General features: G+C 37.5%; 1 protein-coding gene across 1 annotated transcript in view; it reads right to left on the bottom strand.

Moving 5' to 3' along the window:
- The window catches only part of LOC145671501 (KH domain-containing, RNA-binding, signal transduction-associated protein 2-like), a 1003314-nt gene extending 982860 nt beyond the window's left edge, over positions 1 to 20454 (bottom strand). The window contains exon 1 of the mRNA XM_081740691.1: positions 20331 to 20454. Within this exon, the coding sequence (XP_081596817.1) occupies positions 20331 to 20453 (123 nt within the window). The 5' untranslated portion in view covers position 20454. The remainder of the gene's footprint in view (positions 1 to 20330) is intronic.
- Between the last annotated feature and the right edge of the window lie 6187 nt (positions 20455 to 26641).

The raw sequence follows: 26641 nt of genomic DNA, 5'->3' as shown, positions 1-26641 counted from the left end.
GCACCAGTGGCGGATCCAGGGAGGGCGATCGTCCCCACCCCAGAAGAGGAAACTATTTTTAATTTTATATATAAATAAAACCCATCCCACAGTTCGGAGCTCTTAAAATTAGCTTTAAGTATAAGTATTACAACCAGGGTTGGGTAATTACGCGTAAAAAAGGTTTTCTACGTGACGCGTAAAATACGCGTAAAAAAGCGTAATTTACGTAAAATACGTAAAGTACGTAAAATATTAGAAACAGGTCTATAAATTAAAAGAAAACGTTCTACGCGCTGAGCTTTAAAAAAATTCTTCCTAAAATTATATGGAATCTGGCTGGATTTTGCAAAACTTAATCCGTAAGCATAAACTGGGTATTTTGTATTGGCTTTGTAAAGTAGCATTGTATAATACCGTTTGCACGCGTGACTGTTCAAAACCCATTTCATCATGTTTCATGTTTTAAACCCTCTGTAATCGAGAAAAGTTTTATGCTAGAGAAGCCGTGGGAGAAACTATTATGCAATACAACAACAATGATAACCTTCGTGGTCTCATTTGTGACGACTTTCTGCAATGTCTGAGAAAAGCATCACGAACAAGTAGAGGAGTTTCTGTTGGAAAACCTCGGCCCTTCAGGAATAAATAGCTACCAGCAATATCGGGGGAAATGTGGAAAATTTGAAGAACTTATGAAGGGAATTACACCACCATGCACATTCCGGTATTTCGCTACTCGGCAACATAAGGAGTTGTCGGAATTTGCTATGACGTTATTGAACATCCTAGCATCTTCAGCGCAAATTGAAAGACTTTTCTCAAATTGGTCCTCTGTCCATAACGTCACAAGGAACCGGCTCAGCTTCGAACGTTCGAAGAAACTACATCAAATATACTACACCCTCAAATTACAAGACCACTCAAGTTATGAATATTAGTGTGATTAAGAGTATTGTGTTCGAATTGTACTAAACTATAATGGAAATGGCATGTAAGACTTTTTTACAATTAAAATAATGGCTAAGTTTTAAATGAAATGATATACTCAGTGTTATTGGAACCTAGTGAAATATATTCAGTATTCGAACTAGGAAGAAAGACAAATTGTTTCTTTCCAAAAACAACGAAGAAACAAGTAATTCAATATTCTGTTGAGTATTTTCTTCAGTTATGTCTATTTATTATGAGCATGAAAAATTTCTACATTAAAAGTTCAAATGATAGTCAAGTGCTAAGGGAAGTAATATATTTAGTGTTGTTGTTGGACTTGAAAGAAAAGAGCAAAATAAATGAGTTCATTCCGAAAAAATGTAGTATGTTCTGTTGGGTGCTTTTATATTTCTTCAGATGTGTGTGTTTAAAATGAGAATCTAATAACTTTTACATCGAAAATTCAATATGTCCCAGTGCTAAGTATATATAGTATCGTTGGGACGTGGAAGAAAAACAAATCAGTTTATTCTAAAATTTCATTATTTCAATATTCTGATCAGTACGTTTCGTATCAGTTATGTGAGTGACTAATATGAGGGTGAAATGAGCCTAACAGTCAATCTCTTTTTCTTTTCTAATAGAAGTTTCAAAGTATACTGAAATGTTTCGAGTTTTATATTAAAAGCTACAAAGGTATAACAATAAATTGTTATAATCAAAAGGTTACTTGATACTTTCAAACATATCCGAACCAACACATATTTTTAATGTGTGTGCTTATATGTTGGGTGGTTGTGCTTGGTGTGTGCTAATAGGTGGAAAGTAGTAGTGGACCGGCGAGGGGCTATCCAAAATTATCTTTTATTACTATGATTTGGCATGAAATCATTACTTTTAAATATAATGTTTAGAAGATAATAATGTTTTAATGCTTAAATAAGAAAACTGAGCTTACAATATAACCGACTGTTCAAAATGATCTTAGGTTTAATGAAAGAAATATAGTTTTCTACGTCTGCGTAAAAAACTGGTTTTCTACATGACGTATATTACTAGTAAATTACGCGTAATTTATGTAAAATACGTAACAAGTAAATTACCTTGCCAACCCTGATTACAACCCACCGCCTCCCCCCCAAAAGTGTGTCCTCTATCTGTCCCTGGTATGCAAAACTATGATTTCATCGCAGATGTTATTTGCATATTAGAGTTTCTGGCATAATATTCAATTCACACTAAAATGACTATGAAAACAAGCAGTAAATTTCTATAAATAGCGTGAAGCATAGCAATTAGCAATGAACTAACAACTGTTACTCATATGGAGTGTTACAAAGGCAGCAACACCAAAGTTAAGAAAAAAGAAACACAAAGTATGTACATTGAAAAGTTAACACTATTGTGTACATTTTAAGTGTCATTTACAATATCTGAACATGAATCTTGTAAGCCATGAAATGAGTTCAAGTAGAAATTTTTAAGATGAAATATGTTCAAAATGGCCAAAACTGGGCTTGATTCCCTTCTGCAGTGATTGTGCCATATATTTTAAAGCTAATGGATCGCAGATTGTACCAGAAGCTCCAAAATAAATAGATCATATATACAAACGAAGAAAGCTGCACATTCCTAACAAGGGAACCTTCCGAAAATGATAGTTGCAGTGAAAGATGTTACCTATGCCAATTGAAAGAGCTGTAACAGAGATGTTCATTCCCAAAAAATTAGCTGCCCATAGCAATAAGTTCAGAAAATATAAGGGGTTGAAGTTCGGGAAACAGCAAGGTTGGACAAGGGGGAAAAGTGCAAATTCCCCAAAAAGTGGGGGGGCACGGCAAAATACAATGCTGACAAGTGATGCATAGAAAGAGACTTGCCACAATAGGGAACAAATGAAGGCCTCCAGTGCGGATAACAGTGTTGCCAACTGCAATGAAAAGTACATGTTTTGCAAAGAGCACTATATGAAGTGAGTGCAATATTCAGTGTCATGTAGAACATAAGATATGACGTGTATAATCAGTGGTACAATCTAACAAAAGAGAATAGAAAAACAGAAGTACGAAAAATATGGAAAAGACGAAGTTGGCCATAACGCGCCACATTTGATCACGAGCTTTTCATATTAGAATGAACAAAACAAGAAAGCACCAACTATGCAGGAAACCGACGTACCTAGAGTCGAAAAGAAAAACGAGTTCCAAAGTTGGGAGCACTGGCCACGAAAATCCAGACAATTCTAATATAGTTAGGCCACTCGCTTCACAAAAAGAAAATTCCGGCAACAGGCATCACTCGGAATGCATCAATGCTAGAGTGATTGAGGCAACCTCAAGTCCGGGAACATGAAATGGTTGGGTTGAGCCAACAACCGATAATAGAAGTAAACATTATGTCATGGTTGGGTCGTATGTGGGAATATACAGGGTGTCCCACAAACTTTGTGACCTGAAAGAATTGCGAAACGAACAAAAATGTGACGGATCCAGTTGTGCAGGAATGTACCAATGTCAGGAGGTGATAAAAGTCTGTGAGAAGCAAGTGCCCCCAGGATCCCCATCATAGGGCCCCAGGAGCCAACTTCAAACTTTCAAATGGCAACAGGAGCCGAGTGGTACCTTTCTCGATAGATCATGGAATATGCAACAACATATATAGGGAACATTTGCTATATGAAGCATGTTTTTCAAAATGGCCGCCACAAATATATGCTGTGTCTTAACATGGCATTGAACATTGTGATCTCAAATTACTGCGAAGCGAAAAGAGATGTTGCAAATCCAATTGTACAGGAATGTACTCATGTCGAGGGCCAAGAAAACTTTGTAAGAAGCAAGTCCCCCCAGGGCCCCCATCATAAGGCTCGAGGGTTCAAAAGCAACATTTGAAATGGGAACAGGGGGCGGATGATATTTCTCTGGATAGATAGAACACCGCCTAGAAGAAACATTTGCTATATGAAGCACGGGTTTTAAAATGGCCGCCAAAATGCACGTTGTTCTTGTCACCGAGAAAATATTTTTGGCGGCCATTTTGAAACCCCATATAGTAAATATCTCTGATATGCATTGTTGCATATTCCAAGATTTATCGAAAGAAATATAACTCGACCGATGGTGCTATTTGAAATTTTGAAGTTGGCCCCTGGGACCCTATGATGGGGGACTTGAAGGCACTTATGTCTCACAGAAGTTTGTCGCCCGCTGACATAGGTACATTCCTGCACAACTGGATGTGTCACATTTTTTTTTCGCTTTGAAACTATTTCAGTCGCAGAGTTAGGTGGGACACTCTGGATATATCATATAGGCGGTGATAGTACTACAGACAGCAACACACAGCAGATCAAGCCTTTGATTATGTTTGCTTTCTACAGGTGTAGATATGTGATAGAAAGACCACCATAGGTTCCGACACCTCTAGAGTACTGTTTCGAGACATTCACAGGCGATCATTGTACCATGTTTGACGGATTGGCAGTATTCCGCTGTGCTCACTCCAAATGTATCTTCTGTTTGGACCATTGTCTCATCGAACAATTGCACGTACAATGTGGACGAGCATGTACAAATGATGCGAAGGCTAATGCCTCTTGCCGGAATTTTCTTTTTGTGAAGCGAGTGGCCTAACTATATTAGAATTGCCTGGATTTTCATGGCCAGTGTTGCCAACTTTGGAACTCGTTTTTCTTTTCGACTCTAGGTACGTCGGTTTCCTGCATAGTTGGTGCTTTCTTGTTTTGTTCATTCTAATATGAAAAGCTCGTGATCAAATGTGGCGCGTTATGGCCAACTTCGTCTTTTCCATATTTTTCGTACTTCTGTTTTTTCTATTCTCTTTTGTTAGATTGTACCACTGATTATACACGTCATATCTTATGTTTTACATGACACTGAATATTGCACTCACTTCATATAGTGCTCTTTGCAAAACATGTACTTTTCATTGCAGTTGGCAACACTGTTATCCCCACTGGTGGCCTTCATTTGTTCCCTATTGTGGCAAGTCTCTTTCTATACATCACTTGTCAGCATTGTATTTTGCCGTGCCCCCCCACTTTTTGGGGAATTTGCACTTTTCCCCCTTGTCCAACCTTGCTGTTTCCCGAACTTCAACCCCTTATATTTCCTGAACCTATTGCTATGGGCAGCTAATTTTTTGGGAATGAACATCTCTGTTACAGCTCTTTCAATTGGCATAGGTAACATCTTTCACTGCAACTATCATTTTCGGAAGGTTCCCTTGTTAGAAAACAGAGAAAATATAGTAAGATTCACTTGTAAATTAAAGATTGGTAACACAATACATCAAGCTATTAATCCATTCAAGGAATTTATCGAAACTCTAAATACTAAATTCGCCAATAGATTATTAAGTTTTCCATGCTTTGAAGAATAATTTGGTATTACGCAAACATCAACTTATTCAAGCACTGAACAACCTAATAGAGTAACTTAAAAAAAAAAAAACTCAACTAAAAGTATTTTTACAAGGAAATCTCAGATAGATGTTGCCTTCCATGTTAACATCGCATACCTGAGCAAGATGACACTTTAGAAGATAAAAATACTCGCAGCTGCAACTAACTTTCCTCTTAACCGCACACCATAGAGAGCTAACATAACACCATCCTCAACTACATTCTCACATTCAGACTTTTCCTTATATAATACACGTAGATAAGTACACATACAACCAGTGGTCGAAATGAGATGGTATGCGGTGGTATGCCATACCGCCTCCGGTTTTTCAGTGACGAAGACATACCGTCACTGGTTTCTCAGTGATCAAGACATACCGTCACTGGAAACTGAGTGCTAATATACCTTTAATAAATCCATTTGTATACAAAGTGATTGACGAATAGCTTTGGACCAAAATTTTTAAATTTATTTTATAGAAATAATTTCTAAGTTGGCAGTACCAACATTTTCTTTTTCCTACTTTTTGCATTGAAAATGAGGTGTCTACAAATAAATTTACGCCTTACTCCTACACAAGGAGTCGTATTGGTTGTGTTGGTTATTGCATGCAACTGCTACCCAAGAGTATGTATAGGAATAAACCATGTGTAGGGTTTTTTAAACAGTACATAGTTTGACCGAACTTGGTAGACCTTTTACAGACTGCCTTCATGGATAGCTACTCAAAAAGCCAATGGTGTGACGGGAAACCATTTACAGATTGTTAATATAAAAATTCGATTTTAGAGTTTTTTGTGTATAATTCTCTATAGTACAATGTAACAGGACTTTTTATTATTATTTTTCTCAGAAAGTTGTACCGGGGAACAAACTCCATGAGGGTCCATGATCCGCCGCCCGTAACTACGGAAAAGTTCTCCCATGGTTTTCAGTCATCGTGTAAATAGAAATGCGATTTCTTAGGCAACATACCGTCATTGTATTTCAACATTTAGGAAGCTAGTACGTCGAGTCAAAATCGTAATAAAACATACCGCCTCTCCTTTTTTCCCACTTCGAACACTGCACACAACACTAGACAAAGTAGCCTCTTTGGATAGGATTGTTTTCCCATATTGAACAACGGTCACCTCCGGTGGTTGGGGTCCTTGGTTCGATTCCAGCTCGCGCCGTGTCGACTTTGTGGTGGACAAACACCGCACTCGTGGGCTTTCTCGGGGTTCTTCCGTTTCTTCCCACTTTCTTCATTCCACCATTTCATTCATCTCTCATCATACCGTCTCCTTTAGCCTAACCGGCATATTCGTGGGACGTAAAACTTAAAAATTTCATTTCATTTCCGTATTGAAGCAAAATAAAACAGATTTTGTCCGCTCCGTTCTGCTCGTTGAAGAGAGGGTTAAAAGTTGTAACATTCCTTGCGTTTACCACTGAGTGAATTATTACGTGTATTACATGTAGTAGCGAACATGCGTAAAGAGTATGTGTATCACCGTTGGGAGAGAGTGAACATCAGTCGATTCAACCTGCCAGTCAACAATGAATTTTACTACATATACAGGAGGCACGGTGGCTCGGTGGTAGAGTGCTTACCTCTGATACATGAAGTCCCTGGTTCCATCCCAGGCAAGTACAACATTTTGTGGTGGACAGCATCGTGTCCATGGGTTTTCTCGAGATAATCCCGTTTCCTTCCACATTATCTCTCCATCGTCATTCACTTGTTTTTATCATCCGTCTCCCCAGACCCGCAACCAGCCACAGAGGTTTGAGGGGCATAAATATGTTAGGGGGGCCAAGTCGCCAAGAATTATATTACAAATATCTAAATTGTATTTTTGAATTAATAATAGAAACTTTTATTGAGGCCTGGGGGGCCACAGGGGGAGCCAGGCCCTCAACCCCCCTCTAGTTGCGGGCCTGCGTCTTCCTTAGCCTGGAAGACATAATCTTAGGACGTTAGACAAAGATTTCATATCATTTGCCGTATATACAGTATATATGGTCTACATATTTCGTGCAGTAAAATAAAAGGTGACATATTCGAAAAAAGCGGCACACTTTTTAACACAATGTTTTTTTTTCTGATTTGTTTGAAAATTCCGCATACAAATTTACTCCCTGGCATTATTTTCTTCAGCTCCATTTGATCTATTGATCAATAGATTTCCTATCTTCGGACAGTATTGCCATACGCCACTAATTGGAAGCTTCATTCAAACATAAATTAAAATTCAGAGATAATGATAATTTTAAGCTTATTAAAATTCAGAGTTAGTGATAATTTTAAGCTCTATCTCATTAAATACACTTATTTTCGACATGTGGCCCCACATAGCGTAGTCGCCAAGTCTCTTATCTTTGGTGCGAGTAGTCCCGTGTTCGATTCCCGGTGGAGATACCCAGCCGAAAAGGTGTAAAATCTTTTTTCAGGCCAACCATCTTGAGTAAGATTTCCCTGAGTGTTCCTCATTCACACGAAGCAAATGTTGGAATGGCACCTAATATACAGATCCCAGGCCTCTTCCTTTATTCCTTCATCAATCCTTTCTTTTTTCCCTTTCCTCAAATAGTGTGATAGCCGATTGACGCTATCCTTCATACCTGACGGCCTAATGTGGCCATAGGTGCCGAAAGCCCAGAAATCTAATTCCTAATCCTAATTCTAGAGATGGGCTAAAATGGCCATAGATGCCGAAAGCCCAGAAACCTAATTCCTAATCCTAATCCTAGTGAAAGGCTAACATGGCCATAGATGCCGAAAGCCCAGAAATCTAACTCCTAATCCTAATCCTAGTGAAGGGCTAACATGGCCATAGATGCAGAAAGCCCAGAAATCTAACTGCTAATCCTAATCCTAGTGAAGGGCTAACATGGTCATAGATGCCGAAGGCCCAGAAATGTAATTCCTAATCCACAATCCTAATTTTGGACATTTTTTTTTTCGTCGAACGCTAAAAATATTGTAAAATTTCAGCAAAATAATGTAAATATCTCAGAGAAATTTTTTCGTTTTATATTCGATAAGTTTTTGTGGGGTCCCATAAAGGCTATGACACCGACCATTTATCCGATGAGCGGGCCAGGTTTCCCGCTGGACAAAGAAGTGAAGTCGTTATCGGAAAAGCAGGAGGTAGTCTTCAAGTGACTTGGTTACAAGGTATACATGGGTGCAGATCAAGCTTTACCCAGATCTATTCTAATTCCCTCCTCTAGTTCTCTGACTTTCCCCTGGACTTTGGTAGAAATTATGATTTCTTAATGAAGTTTGGCAGTTAAAACTGAACAGTTGTCCAAATTCGCACCTTCTTTTTGAAGCTGAGGAGCTCTTTTCCTCATAAAGAGCTTGATTGCCTTTGAGAATAATCCATAAGATTTTTGGGGGGATGGAGGGTTGAGAATCACTTCATCTAATAATTCTTTTGGATTTTTTTCCTCAAACAATTTCAGAATAAATGTAGATGTTCGGTAACTGTTTGTAAAACAACTGGATTTGTTTACAATAACTATCTGAAAAGTATAGCAATTTTTTATCCTGTCTACTTGTTTAAGTAATATATAATTTCCTAGTAGATGAAAAAAGACATTTTTCTAACTTAGACAAAGCCTCAATAATGCGAAGGAAATAACCTCTTATATTAGGAAAAAAGTGTCAAAGGAGGGATTGAGAAAATATCCTGCTTAAGATACGGGTTTATTCCCGAATAAAGTATAGCCAAAGTCCTGTTCAAATGTCATGCTTTGCAACAAGGTTTCCAGTTTGAGATTTTCTTTTTTAAAATCAAGGATTTTTTTTAGAAAACAAAAAACAAAACACTAGTCCATTCAGAAAAAGTCGAATCAACTGGCGTGAGACTTGATCTCTTACCAGTACCAGTCTCAAGAAACTGATGCTTCCAATAATTTGCACGTCTCACCGTGGAAGGACTGCAGTTATTGTGCTGCCAAAATGTCTTGAGCCGTGGCAAAAATCCGAACTAAAGCTCACACCCTTACACACCCACGCATTGAGCCAATAAGGGTTCAGCTGTTGCTAAGCGAGAGAAAGTGATTAGAGTTCCTTCAACCGATAGCAGCACTTGCAACGGAAGACTAGGAATCAAGTCAATATGGTATATCTTTAGTATGAATCATTATTGTATTTTGTTATTTTTATTTTATTTTATTTATTTATTTATTTTTTTGTGGGATGCCATAAAGGCTGCGACACCATCCATTTCCCTGTCGCTAGGCCAGACCTCCCGCTGAGAGAGGGAGTGGCGTAAAACTGGTTCTGTTATCAGTCTCTAAAAAGTGATGTTCCCAACAGTTTGCCATGCCACAGATAGTAAGAATCATTATACGACGTGCTCATAAGTACATTGTAAATGAACCAGAACAAAAGTACTTTTAGTGGCTCTTATCATACATGAGCATATATTGTAACAAAACAGTTGCTTCAGAGGAGGGTCAAATGCATTAATCAGCAATCCCCACAAATGGTGCCCATATTTCAATCTTGAAGACGGACATTATCGTGACTCTTCTTCTATAACTTCAGTTAGCCAGCAACCTTGTATAGATCAATATCCATTGAGAGAAAACAACAAAAAGTTATGAGAAAAAGGTGCAAAGCATAGAATAAATGTTTCTAACTTCGTTGGCGTCAAGTAAACAACCCTCAAGAGAGAGAAGTTTTGAATCTTTGGTCCTTCGGAAATAGCTCCACAGAGTCAATAGGAGAAGAAAGAAAACTGCTGTATCAGAAATTATTACTTCCTGCGGAGGTTAGAAGAAAAAGGAGACCGGTTGAAAGAGATAAATAACAGAAAATAGTAGTTGGACAAAAGAACGAAATAAACGAGAAACTAAAAGAAGGAGAAAGAAGAAGCAGAAAAGAAATTAATGAATAGTCAAAGTTGATAAAAGGATTAAATGACAACTTCTAGAAACATTTGTTAGAATTTCTTAACTTTGTAGTTGGAGAGAAGTTATGGTAATTAACAACTCATTCAAATATTAAATATTTCCTTAATATTAACAAAAGATCCAGGCCATTGTCTTAATCTTTCTTGCTTGCGCTTCTTTAATGAATGTAGAGTGAAAATGAAATTCGTGCTAACAAGGGAAGTATGAATGAGCTCATATAGAAACCTACCGTAAAATTTCACTCAGAGGAAGGAAGCCCCACAGACAGACCATACACAAAAGAACAGCTGTGTTTTCGAAGTGGAATTAACCAAAATGGCAGATTGAAATGTCGCGTATCCATGTCGACAATTGCACAATACGTTCAGCACCACCCCTTGTAAACGACCTGTTAATAATAAAAAGTCAATAACAACAATGTGGGTACATACTATACCTAAGGGAAAGTCGTACGGTAAGGTGAACCTTGACAGCAGCCATCTTGAAATCCTACATCTTGAATTCAGGTCAAATTTTGTAAATAGGAATAGGGCAATATGATACATGATTTTGGGCAAGAATTTAAGCAGAAAATCAATGGTAGCAATAGTTTTAAGATACGTGCATTTGGTAAAAAGTTACAGGCATATTTATTGTGTATGTTTCCAAGTGAATAACTCCCGAATGAAGCAAGTCCAACAATTTGTAAAATACAAAAATATAGGAAACACCCTCTGTATTTTCCTAATTTGTTCCAAATCTTGTTGAGCAAAGCCACACACTTCTAGAAGATTAGTCTGCAAATTTAGTCCAAATTGGTTGAATAGGGGCGGAGATAGACCAGATAATATGAAAATTTAGCCAAAATCGCTGATAACAAAATCGTTATATTCAATGTTGTATTGCAATTTTCCTCTGATCTGTCTCATTTCTGCTTTTCTTTCGTTCCTCATTGAAATGTATTGTGGAACTATTAAGTAGGAGTTACATTTCAACAGCGACAACTTATTTTTGGACAGCTGCTTCATTCGGGAGTTCTTCACTTGGAAACATACACAATAAATATGCCCGTAACTTTTTACCAAATGCACGTATCTTAAAACTATTGCTACCATTGTTTTTCTGCTTAAATTCTAGCCCAAAATCATGTATCATATTGCCCTATTCCTATTTACAAAACTTGACCTGAATTCAAGATGTCGGATTTCAAGATGGTTGCTGTCAAGGTTCACCTTACCGTACGACTTCCCCTTAGGTATAGTATGTACCCACATTGTTCTTATTGACTTTTTATTATCAACAGTCAGTTTACAAGGGGTGGTACTGAACGTATTGGACAACTGTTGACATGGATACGCGACATTTCAATCTGCCATTTTGGTTAATTCCACTTCGAAAACGCAGCTGCATTTTTTTGTGTGTGGTCTTTCTGTGGGGCTTCCTTCCTCTGAGTGAAATTTTACGGTAGGTTTCTATATGAGCTCATTCACACTTCCCTTGTAAGTGTCAAAAATGGAAAAATTCGGTTTAATATCAATATGTGGGCTTTGTGCCTAACAGACACAGTTAAAATCGGATTATCTAGTATTCACTGTGGAAGTAATTCAAATAATCGCCAGAAAAATGTGCGTGGGTCTCTGTGCTATGAATTCTGAAGTAAAATCTGGGCTTTTTATTCAACATTTTAGTTTCGACACTTAGCGCAGATTTTGTAGTCAGTCTACAATTCTTGTCATGTTTTACATATCACTTAAATATTCGTTTATTATATACTGGCAGAATGTTCCGTCTTAGTCACGAGAAGAATACGATTCATTTTGGAAATAAAGGGCATCAAAACTATCACCAATCAACTTAGACAACCTAAAAACTATGAATTCAACAATAATATCGGTCATTTTCAATTATTTTTACATTTAACCATTTCCCCTTAGGAGTGCTAACACAGGTCGAATTTGGATTTAAATGGCATCGGAAGTGTTTCAGCGATCCCGAAAACTATGGGTTCGACACTAATATCGGCCATTTTCATTCATTTATATTTATCTTCCTTTCCTCCCTCTTCCCCCAATTTGCGGGGCTGAATTTGAATTTAAACAGCATTAGAAGTGTTACTGTTTGTCTCAGAGACACCGATAACTATGGATTCGACACTAATATCGATCATTTTCGGTCATTTTTATATATTTCCCACCTTCTCCAACACTAAGTTCCACCGTGAAAGTGAAATGACAAGGACCATCCCAGGTACAAACCTCATCTATGTTGAAAATTTGATCGCGATTGGTCTTCTGGTTCAAGAGTTATTAAGTAACAAACATAGTTACTTTCATTTTTATTTATAAAGAATATACAGGGTCGTATCCAGAAGTAGTAGGACTGACTTTTTTTTTTAATTATTGATCATTTTGGTACATCAACTTCATATTCTTCAAAATAGGCCCCTTGGGCATTCACACACTTCTGGTAGCTTGCCTTCCAGGTCGCAAAGTCCTTCTGGAAGTCGTCCTTCGGGATGCCGTTCAGCACGCTCGTCGTCGCTACTTGGACCGCTTCCACCGAGTCGAAACGATGCTCCTTGAGCTGCCTCTTGATACGGGGGAACAGGAAGAAGTCCGGCGATGCCACATTAGAGCTGTAGAGGGGTGAGGCAACGTGGAAATGCCGAATTTGGTCAGGAGATCCATCACAATCCACGCGCCGTGGCACGGCGCGTTGTCTTGGTGGAGATCCATTTCTTCACCAGGTCTGGTCGCACTCGTATGACCCGATTTCGCAGCCGTGTGAGCACTTCCACGTAAAATCTTGCATTTACACTCTGTCCAGGAGGTACAAACTCCTTAAGGACAATGGCACGACGGTCGAAAAATGCAATCAGCATCGATTTCACTTTCGATTTCGACATTCTAGCCTTCTTTTAACGGGGTGATAGTGCGGCTTATGGTATGCTCCTTGTAGGCCTGCGTAAGCATATCCTTGGTTTCGGTCGCTGATTTTCCCAGTTTGACGCAAATCTTGATGGCGTACCGCTGCTCCAAATTTCGCTCCATCGGAACTGACAACTAGGCGTCACAACAGGAGGACACTAACACAGTGGTCCACACTCAACTAACGCACGCAGGCGACACCTGTTCCCAAGGCTCCCCTCCATAACATCCGGCCTTGCAGCCTCCCCTACATTACTCCGCGCGCGCTAAATCAGTTCTAATACTTCTGGATACGACCCGGTTTGAATGGAAACACACATTATTATTATTATTATTATTATTATTATTATTATTATTATTATTATTATTATTATTATTATTATTATTATTATTATTATTATTATTATTATTATTATTATAGATAAGCTTCCACTGTCCGAAGGTCATTTGCCGGGAACTGGGAATCTTTCATACAACAGTTTTCAGCTAATCTCTTTGTATTCGTGTACGATTTTTCTGTTTTACTATCGTCAGTACTCTGTCGCCTATTTCGGCACTCTCTCTGTCCGACCACCATAACTTTTGCCATTTTCCTCATGATAGAGTTCTTTCTCACTCTATGCCCCAGCCAGTTGCATTTTCTGTTTCCAGCTATATCTAAATTTAAGGGTCTTCACTACAGCGAAATTAAACTACTGCTAATTTTAGAGTTTTTCTGTAATATCTTCAAAACAAATAAAAATATTCGAAAAGCAGAAACGCAGTGAACTAGATAATATCATTTCGCATATGATACCATTATCACGATTCATCTATCTGCTTTCGATTTGCAACTGTAGATAGATTTAACATTTTTTGCGGGTTCTGTCAATAGTGGCATATCAAAAGCAGATAGGGGAATTGTGGTAAAGCTATCACATGCAAAGTCGTATTGTTTAGTTCACTACGTTTCTGCTTTTCGAATACTTTTATTTGTTTTGAAGATATTACAGAAAAAATCTAAAATTAGCGATAGTTTAAATTCGCTGTAGTGAAGACCCTTAAGAGTCCAATTAAATCTTAAAAAATGTATCTAAATGAGAAAGGTAGTGTATGGAACAGAAAAAAAAATAACACTACCCAAAAGCTACGAAGAAAATGCTTTCAAAATTTGGGCATGGGGAAGAGTAGACAAAATGATATAAGTCCAAGAAAAAAACAAATTAGGAAATATTTGGAATAGTGAGGAAGAAATTAACAATTTTAGAAGCAATTAAGAAGAGGAACAAGAAGTTGAGGTGTTATTTGAGAAGGAACTGTCCTGAAAGGTGGTAATACAAGGTGATGTGGAAAGAAAAAGAGGGAGGAGCAAAAGAGGCTTCAGTTGATGGATAGGTATTATAAAAGAAGAACTCCTATATTAAGATTGCAGTGCATGGAAGGTTTTCTAGGTTGCGGGAAATGACCTTCCAATAGCAGCACAATACCTATAATGATGATGATGATGATATGAAAACAAAAAAGTTACGTAGCTTTAACTTTATTATTTTTAAATTTCGAGGAACTTAAAACTGAAGAAACAAACTGAACGAACTGAACAAATGCTACAATACATTTAGTACAACATTTACCAGTTTATTAGAAGCTAATTCTCATAATAACGTTTACAAACACATTATATCTTTCCGTATTCTGTTTAATTTCAGATAGCTTATTCAATACTAAAATACATAAAAGTTCCTTGAAAAGTATAAATACCTATGAATACAGCTATTAATATGAAATACGAAGAAAAAACAATATCTAAAAAAATATATAGACCCTACATTGAATCGTGGTCAGAATTTCAGTACAGAAGGAAATGCCAGCTTTCATCCGTTCACTCAAGGCTCAACCGTAGATAATTCCCAGAAGCACAAACCACGAAGACCTCCTCTTAATAAACTCCCTAATACCCAGCACTCTAGTTACGTCACGATAATTCCATGCAGTTATGGCTTGAAACAAAAGCTAATCGTTGTACGTGAAATCAAGGTGAAGGTAGCATTGTTCTAGTTTCACTTCATTGCACAAAACAAGAGGAACAATCATGTATACCCACATTTCATTAATATTGAAAGGACGTGAGATGACATACATTACAATAATTTAAGAAGAAAAGACCCATTTTTCGTCCTCAGAACAATTGTTTAATAATTAGGTACGTCTCAAGGACTCCGTGGTGGAGCTCGAAACGTACCGAGTTATTAAGGTTAGTGTAAAGGGACAAGTTTTGCCGATAGATGTCGCTACAGTCTTCGTATCTCTCCCATATATTTTTTACCTTTCACGAAAATTTATAATTTATCTTACAAATTTTAACCTATAGACTTCAAATTTTTAGAGAAGGAACTTTATAACCTACTAAAGGGAACAATCCGTGCCGATTTTTTATTTAAAATTTTCTTCATTGTTGAAATGGCTTGATTGTTGAAATGAATACCCAAACCTTTAACAATGGAACTGTTTCAACAGTGAAGAAAATTCTAAATAAAAAATCGGCACGGATTGTTCCCTTTAATAGATTATGAAGTTAATTCTCTAAAAATTTGAAGTCTCTAGGTTAAAATTTGTAAGAGAAACTGTAAATTTTTGTGGAAAGTAAAAAATACATGGGAGAGATACGAAGACTGTAGCGACATCTATCGGCAAAATTTGTCCCTTTAAACCAACCTTAAACAATTGCTTTGAAGACGAATACTTTTTTTCCTTCTTGAATAATCATGTACAGTCAACGACAAAAGTTCTCTCCGTTTGATGAAATTAGATTCGTAAATAACTTCAGAATTCAAGGACAATTTGAGTACACTTTTCAGTAAATTAAAAAATAATGTAATTTTCTGTACATTCCTGCCATACCACAGTTATTCCCAAAATAAATTTTACCAAACGGAAAGAATTTTTGTCCCTGACTGTACATGTCAATCAAGAAACTACGTGTAATATCTTTAATATCTTATTATCTTTAGTGAATAAATCAGTCAACCACAATAAAACAGTTTGACAATTTGATACAAGTTGGCCATTTCATAGTCACAAAATGGTTATAAGTTATTCTGGTGTGGTATTTAATTTATTTTCAAGACTTTCAAATAACGCGGACTTCCCCCCCTCTTAGCTACATGATTAGTGTATAACCGTTCAAGTGAGAATCCCTGTTTTATTCCCACTTCGAGCTCATATGGTTTAGATATAATCTTTAACTATTGATCCACTTCTCGTATATTTTCAGTGATGAAACATGTACATAAAACATCAAAGTAAATAAACAAAATTCATACATACGAGGTATATTAAAAAAGAAACCGAACTTTTGCTGTAACATCTTTATTGCTGACTGTACAACATTTGAAACAATGTACCTCTCAAAATAGTCCCTTTTAATAATAATACATCATTCCCAACGTTTCTTCCATTTTGGAAAGGTTTCTGGAATGCACTTTCTGGGATAGTGCGCAGATCTGTTGTCGCATTGTCCTAAATCTCTTCTATGATTTGGAAATCACGTCCTCCCAAAGTTATTTTAAATTTGGAAGCAGGAAGACGTCTTCTGGGGCTAGCTCCGCAGAATAGGGTGGATGGGGTACAACGAGAGTCTGGTGTTTTGCCAGATAACTGTTGATGAGCAGCGAAGTGTGAGTAGGCGCATTGGCACAGTGCATTACCCAAATATGGTTTTCCTACAATTTTTAATCAGGCCTGTTCCTGTGCGGAACATCCCTCAATCGCGCTAAAAATGTACTGGTAAAACTGTTTGTTTACCATCTGACCACGTGATACAGATTTATTATGAACAATGCACTTCCAATCAAAAAAATACAATGAAGATCACCTGGATCTTTGACCGAGTCATGTGTGCATTTTTTGGACGAGGAGACCTGAATGAACAGAAAAGTAACGGAGATGTCTCTGCAAATGTTTTGTAAAGATTGTAACAAAATTTCACATACACATGTTGTTGTTCTAGCTCTTTCATTGTCACTGGATAATTAATCTGACGAACAGCTTGTGTACGTCCTTAATTTAGCGACTCGGTTAGCGTACGCGCCTTTAGCGTCGATTCCCGGCAGGAGCTCATGTGGTTCGGATTCCACGTTAATCAGTAGGTCCCCGTCTCATATAGCCTCGTTGCTGCAAGGGACGCTAAACTAAAATGAACTGGATTAATTTAGCGACTGTAGCTTGACGACTAATGGTCATAACGAAACGAGGAAAATGATAGTTTAATGTCTAAACCTGCCACTAGCTGCGTTCTTTAGCCACAGCGCTCCCTCTGCCGGTTGGCGGGTTATTTCAAAAGTAAGGCTTCTTTTTAACATACCTCGTATGGTGGTTGAAATTTCTTTTCCTACTCCGTATAAAATTAGAATGATTTGGATTGGCTAGATCTGTTCATAATAGAAGCATATGAGTCTGATGGGGAAATAATTCGATATGGTTGATTGAGTAGTTGGCCATATTGGTGGTCGCCATTTTGAATTCAACCTGAAATTCAAAATGAGAAGGAGGACGTGTGAAACGTAAAAGAAGGCTAGAGTTTCAGTTGAAGTTAGCGTCCCTCTTAGCACTGAGGCTTATTAGTATAGGACGTAGGCTTACAATTTAAAATGGAATCGAATTCGAGACCCCTTGCATCAAAGGCAAGAACACTAGCCACTAGGAGCGAAGAATTCAATAACGAAGATTTTGTTCAGCTTAAATAGTAAAGAGATAAGAATTCATAAATGTTAAGAAGTTATTTGTTGACTTTTGTTACATGATAACGCAGAACGATGTTAACGGGTGAAGAATATTTCAAGATCGTCCAGACGTCTTATAAGAGAGTGCATATAACGTTGCACGTGAATTTAACCAACGAATCCACAACCACCGACAGGCTTGTGTAGCTCTGCTTTGTTACACAATTACACCAAAAGTTCCAGAAAATATAATCGATCAATGTCCAACAACGTCCCGGATATCTACAATCAAAGAAACATCTGCAGAATTTGCTGCAAATCTTTATTGTAAGTACATATTCCATTTACTCATAGTTTAACAGTAGAGACACGGTGGCTCAATGGTAGAGCGTTCACCTCTGGTGTGTAGGGATCCTAGTTCGATCCCAGCTCGTGCCAAGTGGGTTTTGTAGTGGACAAACACCGTGTTCATGTGTTTTCTCAAGGTTTTCTTTTTACCCTCACTTTTTTCATTCCAACATTTCATTCATTTCTCATCACACCGTCTCCTATACCCTAGCCGGCATAACTGTGGGATCTAAAACTGAAAGATCTTCCTTTCAAAGCTTAACATATTAATGTTAAACCTAAAATTAACATCTAATGCATTTGATCAATTTATTTCTTTTCCTAATTCTTTTTCTAATTAGGAATTAGCGATTTTTAGAGAGGCAAGAATTTGACTAACGCGAAACTCAGCTTCGATGACCAATTACTAGGAACCAAAGATCTGCAGAGGAGAATATGTCATATATGTATTCAAGCCAAGATCTACCTCCATGCCCAGGGACGTACGCAGGTGGTGGGTCCTGGGGGTCCGGACACCCTCCGAAATTTTGACTTTTGTGTAAATGTAGCCTAATTTTAGGGGCAATTTTAGGAATTTAAATATAAAATTCACTCATATTGAGTTTGGACCCCTCCCGAAATAAATTCCTGCGTACGCCACTGTCCACGCCATATTTGGCAAATAACAGGTGAGTTTTGTAATTGCTTAGATAAGCGGCGCAAATTTGTCTTCAACGTTGGAGGGAACGGGTAAGACCGTTCCCATTTTTTAAGCGACAGGAACGCTTTCCTTTCTGACAGTAGGACACAGCTCATCATAATTCTTTTCAAAAACACATTTTAAATTGGATTATTGCGGGGGGGAGATGTCCCCTCAGTTCCAAGATTTAGGGCACATGTCCTCCTCATCCTCCCCGGATTTCAGCCAGTGGCTTTTAGATATACAAGAATACTGCCAAATGCTCGACAAGTAATAGGCCGTTCCAACCAGCTAGTGCCATCTATGCAAGAAATAATGTATTAGTTCAAACTGTCGAGCTGCATCAGTTCATTGGTGGCAGTCATTAGAATCAGTCGTGCGTTTGGGCTTGCCATACCAATACTACACCTTGTACTACTCTTGTTGCCAAGGCTGCAATGGTAAATCTGGGCTGTGGGCTGGGTGTTAAATTTCCTCGAAAACAAAAGTCTTTTTACTACAGTATTAGCAACAACAGTCATGTGGGCTGAAGCATTGTTATATAGTAAGCAAGCCCAACGTCCAGCAAATGATTCAAATAACTGTTTCCATCAAACTGACGCACCTAGATTGTTAAAACTGAAACATTATTTCTTCCATAGACGGCAACACTTGCCATGAACGGTTTATTGCTATTCAGCTTAAGACCAAAAATTGATCCTTTTTCGTTGCACTTTTCTACTACGTATTGCATTGCACTTCTCTCCGGTTGCAGTATCTTAATGCAAGATATGTCGGCAATGTTCACAAGATTCAGAACACACTTCTCAGTCAGAATTGAATCTGGAAAGTAACAGATGTATCAAAGGTGTGGATAAACATTCGAATTAGATGGAAGTACGACGTTATTTCAGCAGAAGAATTTTTTAAAGTACTTAGCCAGGTTATAATGTCCCCTGCTATCAACACACTTAGCATATTGGTAGGTAAGATGTCGAAAATCAAAAGAATAAAAAAATGTTTTGTGAATTGCGAAACCAAGTGTTGAACAGCATTATTTAACTCTTTGTTGTGGTAATATCAGCTACGCACAGCGTTTATTTTCTGAAATAGAGAAAAAAAAAAAAACACTTGGTGCCAAGTCTGGAAAATACGATGGATAAGAAAGAACCTGCACCGTGCTGTTGACGACGCTAGAATCCGCACTGTTGACAACTTTGTGCACAGAAGCATTGTCATGAAGGTTTCGTAGACATCGATAAATATCAACGTTCCGCATCTGAGTAAAACCGACCAATACATAGCAGTGGCTTCTGCTTACTATTGTTTTAATGCTAAAGAGCAATGATGTAATCGTCTTATCGAGTTTTATTATCCACCATTATCGCACAATCTGTATGCTTAGAATATAATTAGCATTCTTGTATTACGTATGTAATATTAAATAATAACTTTGCATCTTTGTACTACTTACCTTTGGATGATCTTTAACAGGAACCACCACCCTTACAGTGACTTTAATTGGTTTATCTCTTGTAATATCCACCATCCTTCTTTCCTCGCGAGTTCTTCCACCGCCATTCATACTTTTCTCCATGCTCTCTGGTAAAAAGAAAAGAAATACACATATAATAAGTGTTAAAGCATGCTCATTGTTACACTAAACTTTGACAAACACTATAAACAATTAAAGACTTGTTCGGCAATTCCACAACAAATACATGACAAATTAATGGTACAGAAGGAAAACAATTTGCAATTTCTGCAATAAGTTTTATCTACAAGTATTGATGTATAGTTTCCACTCAAACAAAACCACCTTTTTTGCTCAAGAATAACACCTAATGACGTCATTATTCAAGAGAAGATGATTTTCTTGTGCTACTGGTAACAACGGCAAGTAATTATTCCCAGCGGCGTTGCATAAGGGAACGCCGGTATGCCCGGCATCCCCTGTTAATAAGAAAAAGTACGTATTTCATTATATATAAATTGTTTGCTTGTAATTATCACAAATATTTCCACTGCAATCTTCTGAATGCGCTCTCTCGCTTTACTTTGACAAGCGGAACCTATGCATGTGCGTCACTCAGAGGCACATTTTCTGTCTTTCCTTCTCCCGGATACTATGTTCCTTGGGCTTCCAGGTCTACTGTAAGCATCGGGGTTTTCGTCTACTTTCTGTTGAATGCGCATGCGCAACTACTTGCTTTCTCACTCCTCCTCATCCCTTGCAACTCTACAGTTTCCTTTATATATAAGCTGGCATATTCTCAAGTATTTCCAACTGTATCTATCTTGAACTAAGCTATAGGTTCTGTACAGAACGTACGTGCACTAAGGCCAAAACAGAAATGGCTAGTTCAATGCCTTTTTGAAGCATGTCGGTTATTTAAATAATAGTATAAAAATAGTTATGCTTTAATCGTAATTAAGTGCATCGTAATTAAAGGCAAACTATTAATCTTCATCATAGATGCATAGTATGCCCAGTGGTGTAGCCAAAAACTCTTTGAGGGAGCTCACACACACAAGCATAAATATAAAGCATTCTGTAGAATCATAGTCACCAATTTTATAGACCAAGAGAGCCATTCGCCGCTCCTCGCAAAAGATTGCTTGGGCCCTTCAGTATCTGGATATCTGGCAACGAAATGGACACACAGAAATAGGTCCCCTGAATTGTTTTAAGTGTTTTCTAGTTGCATCTTCAAATGATATACGTATACACTTAGGCCATATTCACGAACGGGCGTCTGAGTTCCGGACCCAAGATGACAAATTTCTAGGGACGACGTAACTTTTTATTTATTTATTTTATTTTTTTTAAAGAATGAGATTGAAGTATGGTATGCGGAGAAAGAAACTGCCCACGAGAAATAAATACAGGGAATTATACTGTCCATGTTCATGCATCAGTGCAGCCGAATTTTCTCGTCACAACGGTAGTGGCAAGAAGGAGCTCAGACAATTGCTTATTGGCTTCTAACGTAATCCACGCATTTGCTTTTGTGTGCCCCACTAGACCACTAATTAGGGGAGCCTGCCCTCTTAAATTTTTATAACCCTATATTTTCCCTCGTATAGCTATGTATTGCTGATTGCAGCAGTATTGTATCGCACAAGTGACTAACTTTGGCTTTCCTGTTTCGGAATACTATGCTACGCTAAAACTGGTTATTTCTTTAAAATGGTGGCAAAATTGAGCCTTTGACAGTCCCCATTTGCCCTTTTCACAGTTTTATTTCCGATAAGAAAAGCTAGTTTGGCTCATAATCTTACTGTAACATGGAAGCTCGCTCCAATATACATTCAGGCTCAATGCTGTTGGCTGACTGATCAACGTATGAGGAAACTGCTTATATTAGAAATTTGAAGTTTGGATATTAGGTAGTTTTGTGACTTGAGATACCACTAAAGAAGGATTTCGGGAAATTCGACTTGAAAGGAGAGCCAAGGAAGACTGTGATAGTTACATTAACATCTCTATATCTCATAATCCTTTGTGGTTAAAGACATGAAAGGGATCGAATGGTTAACTAAGACATCCACATGAGCCACTCAAATTTCGTAGGAGATTTTTACTTCAGAATAATGATATCCCAGCTGTTTGAGAGATTAGGAATAAGTCCAAAAGCTCAATTTTCAGATAATGATTTTGAAAGATTTTGTTAGTGTATTGGCTGGCAATAGAATGTTGTTCCTTAAAATTTGAAATATAAATATTGAAGATCAGTATCCAATTGTCAGCACAAGCTATTAAGAAACTGGATAAAAAATCTTTTAAATGTCTGCACATGAAAATTCAGATTTCGAACTTGTTTCCTGCTTCCAAACATTACAGACATATGAAAGTGCAAAAGGTGAAATGAGGTATTATCCATTCTAAAAATGCAAGTGAATTTGATAATCCCAAATAATAATCAAAGTTCTCAACGATATTTAAGTTCTTGAATGCGTGTTTGCTTTCAAGCCTTTTCCTTTGCTTAAGTAGTATGTCTCCTTGAACTGCTTCACTGTCTTTAAGATGTTGTGCCTATGCAGTGATTCTTAACATTTTTTTCTTTGGAAATTTAGACCCTACTCGAAAAATGGTTACAGATGAAGATCTATAGTGACCGCAAGCAATCTTGAAGCCTGGATTCTTCGCCAATTATAGAATTTCTTTGCAACATGTGTGATGCTTCGGAAGAATTCGGCACGATTCGTGGAGTTGCCTTCCGAACGCACACTTCAAAAATCATGAAACAACACAAGTGTACCAACAATGTTGCCAAACTAGAAGATATCGCGAACGAGCGACAAAGAAAAAACACTAAATGGATTATAAGATGAACACTAACAATTATTCCAATTTAGTTGTGACTAGCAAAAATATAAACCAACAATAACAACAAAAATAAACAAAACGAAACTTAACGGCAATCCTACAATATTGCACCCTCAGGAGATGTACTCCGTATAGCGCGAAAAATTGCACTGGCAAAATTTCATAGAAGGGAGTTGACGACTGGAACACACCCTCTCGTTATATTGGGTGCTGAAATCGGAAAAATCTAGGTCAAGCTTCACGATTCCGCGCGATCACTATTGCATAGTCCAGCTTTCTCTGTCGCTGATCATGTCATAGTTTTGCATACCAGCTCTACTATGATTTCGAAAAGACGGGTGTCAATCGGTATTGCCAAACGAAACTTGTAGAGTTTACCTCTTACGTTACATATACCATTATTTCGACACACAAAAAAAAATAATTACATCAGTTGAAGGCAGCCTTTATCTTTGAAACACCCAATTTGAATTCCTCTCGTCCCCAGGCCAATTAGAGTTTCAACTGAACAAGAAAACTGACATTAAACAGACGAGAACTAGAAAAGCAGAAAGTTACAATCTGACTTTATGGTCGGTTTTACGGAGTGTTCTCCTATATTGTGACGGTAGTACCTTGTTCGCACATTTTAAAAAAACCCAGTTCTACATCGTAGAATATGTGCTTTTAAGTAAGTGGAATAAGGATATACCTTCCGTCGTAAAATATAGTTTTATTTAAAATATGCGGGAAAGTCATTGACGATATTCGTGCTGGGAACGTACCGTAAAATGAACTTCCATTTACTTTCTTTTTTCTTTTCTATTAAAAAAAATATTTTAGTGTTTATTGTGCGACTGTCATATTTATCAGTGTTGAAAAACGGAAATCAAATGTTAATGCAGACTCTACATCTTTCTATTATAATAAGATAAAATAATGGATTATATCGTGGCATGAGAACCAGTGGAACCTAACTCCATTTTCGTAGGTTTACAGGCGAGAGGACAAAAATATTATTTGCTTAGAAAGGTGTGTTTTTAATAAGATGGTAATTGAGCTACAATACAACAGATAATCGACAAGGAGAACAGATGGCGTTTCGTTCCATTTACACCAAGTGGGGCTTTCAAAATTATGTCCAAACATGAAGAAAACGAAAACCGTATTTTTGGAGTTACGTTCCTCTGGTTCCCGTGAAACGATATATTATTAACCTTTCAGGGAGGAGAGTGGTACATGTATGTAAACACACAACCAAGTATTCCAGAATTGGTATATAAACACGATATTTGGACGGAGACGACATGTATGGTTTATAAGCTTCAATTCCGATTAATTTGTCAAATTATATTCTACGTATTGGAACATAACAAAAATTCAGTTTGACTATTTTTATTCGTCCGTCAAGGGTTAAAAGAAACGAAGAATGACTCATAGTCTAACGTTTTTGTGTGCATGTGTGTGTGTGTGTTAAGGTTGTTTATTTCATCAATAATATATATTAACATTCTTTTTTTTTTTTTTTTTTTTTTTTTACTTTTTAAAGAGGAATCATTGTGGCTCATTAATAATAGCTGCAATACCCGACTAGTCATGAGTGTTCGCCTTTTGCTCATAAAGTTCCAATACTTATGATTTGTTTAAGTCCCTGTGAAACAGACATCTGATATTTTGAATTGTACTTGATATTTTGGTGCTCGTATTCCTATCGTGTCCAATAGTCAAGAAATGTGCAAGAAACTGAAACGACAGTGTCTTGAATTGTTTCTGCATCCGTGTCTCCCTCGTATACAGTAGTCAAGAAAAGCGGTAAAAGTGAAACTATAGTGAGAATAGAGTTTAAGAAAATGATATAACACTCAGTTATATTGCGAGGAGGCCAAGTCTAATGAATTTGTGGTGAACATCGTGTGCGTGGGTTTTCTCAGGGTTCTCCCATTTTGTCATAATTCTCAAGCCATTAGTTCATTTTATAATCATCTGTTTCTTTTAGCGCAAAGGGCATAGACCATATAGTGGGATTCCTATTATTTCCTTTAATACGATCAACTGTACGTCATGGTCTTCAAGGACAAAAGTTGGTTTTGTCTGTTTGCAAACTATAAAATTATTTTTTTTTCTAAATCATGGCACTTTTCTTTTACTTGCTTTTATATTGTAGGAGAGGCACCGTGGCACAGTAGTATTGTGCTTACCTCTGCTGCGTGGAGACCTTGGTTCGGTCGCAGCCAAGTAAGTTTGTGGTGGACAACATCGTGTCCGTGGGACCTCTGGGGGTACTCCCGTTTCCCCCACATCCTCATTCTACCATTTTTCTGTCATCATTCATTTGAATTAATCATTCGTCTCCCTTAGCATAAAGGACAAATTGTGAGACATTAAAATTAAGAATATATTCTTATACATAGTAATACATTAGCATTTCTTTTCTTTTTATCTATGCGTATTATAGAATATTTTAGTAACTCCATAACATCTGATTTTTTTGACCTAATATGTTGCGTAGTTCCTATTGTTTCTAACTTTTTTCTTAACTTTATTGTCAGTTTTCTGTTGATGTGTATTTCCATACTGTATCTACATTCCTTTTGTCATTTTGTTTACAAAATAATAACAAATTTACAGTCTAACCGCATTAATCCGTACCCTGATATGTCGAACATCGCTTGCTTAATCGAAAAAAAGGAAGAATGCAAGGTTTTAAATGAATTAATAATCCTATTTGTCACTTAGCTCCGTGACGGTTGAGAAAAAATTACATTGTTCTTTTTTTCCTTTTTCTTTCTTTTTTGTAGTTTACACAGTCACGTTTACACCCATTAAGCTAATGATTTATAAGGGATGATTAATTTACGTCAATGATTGTGAAATAAAACATTTGTGTTATCCTACCACGAATCGAACCCGGGACCATGTACACCACAGGTATGTTGCGCTAGCCTCACTTAGTGAGCGGGGAGGGCAATTTCCCATTGCTGGCATACACGATACTTGGCAGTATACTACAGGGTTAGCATATATGATTTATTCGTTTAGAAAATGCTATATATTTTCAAAAGTATTACACGTACTATGAAAGATATATGAAAAGAACCAGACTCACCAAGTTTGTATTGTGTATTCCAGTTGGCAGCACGATGGGGGGAGGGGATACAAGACGGTACACCTCCTCATTGGCACAATCGGCATCGCTGGATCGGTTGTATTGGTGAGAATGACCTTACTTTGTTCCTCCTGGCCTCCTGGATCTCTTGATTTAACGCCCTGCGACTTCTTCGTGTGAGAGTATGTTAAGGATCTCGTTTACTTACCCTCACTTTCGCAATCCCTAGTCGAACTCAAAGAACGCATCAGTGCTGCAGTGCAGAAAATTGACACGACTATGCTAGAAAATGTATGGAATGAACTCGAATATCGTTTGGACGTGTGTCGTGTCACCAAAGGGGTATATATTGAACATTTGTAAAGGGCGC

Source organism: Thermobia domestica, chromosome 2 (assembly GCF_964235325.1).
Source record: "Thermobia domestica chromosome 2, izTheDome1.hap1.1, whole genome shotgun sequence".
NCBI lineage: Eukaryota > Metazoa > Arthropoda > Insecta > Zygentoma > Lepismatidae > Thermobia > Thermobia domestica.
The sequence above is the reverse complement of the archived record's forward strand: the minus strand, read 5'-3'. Positions and strand labels throughout refer to the sequence as shown.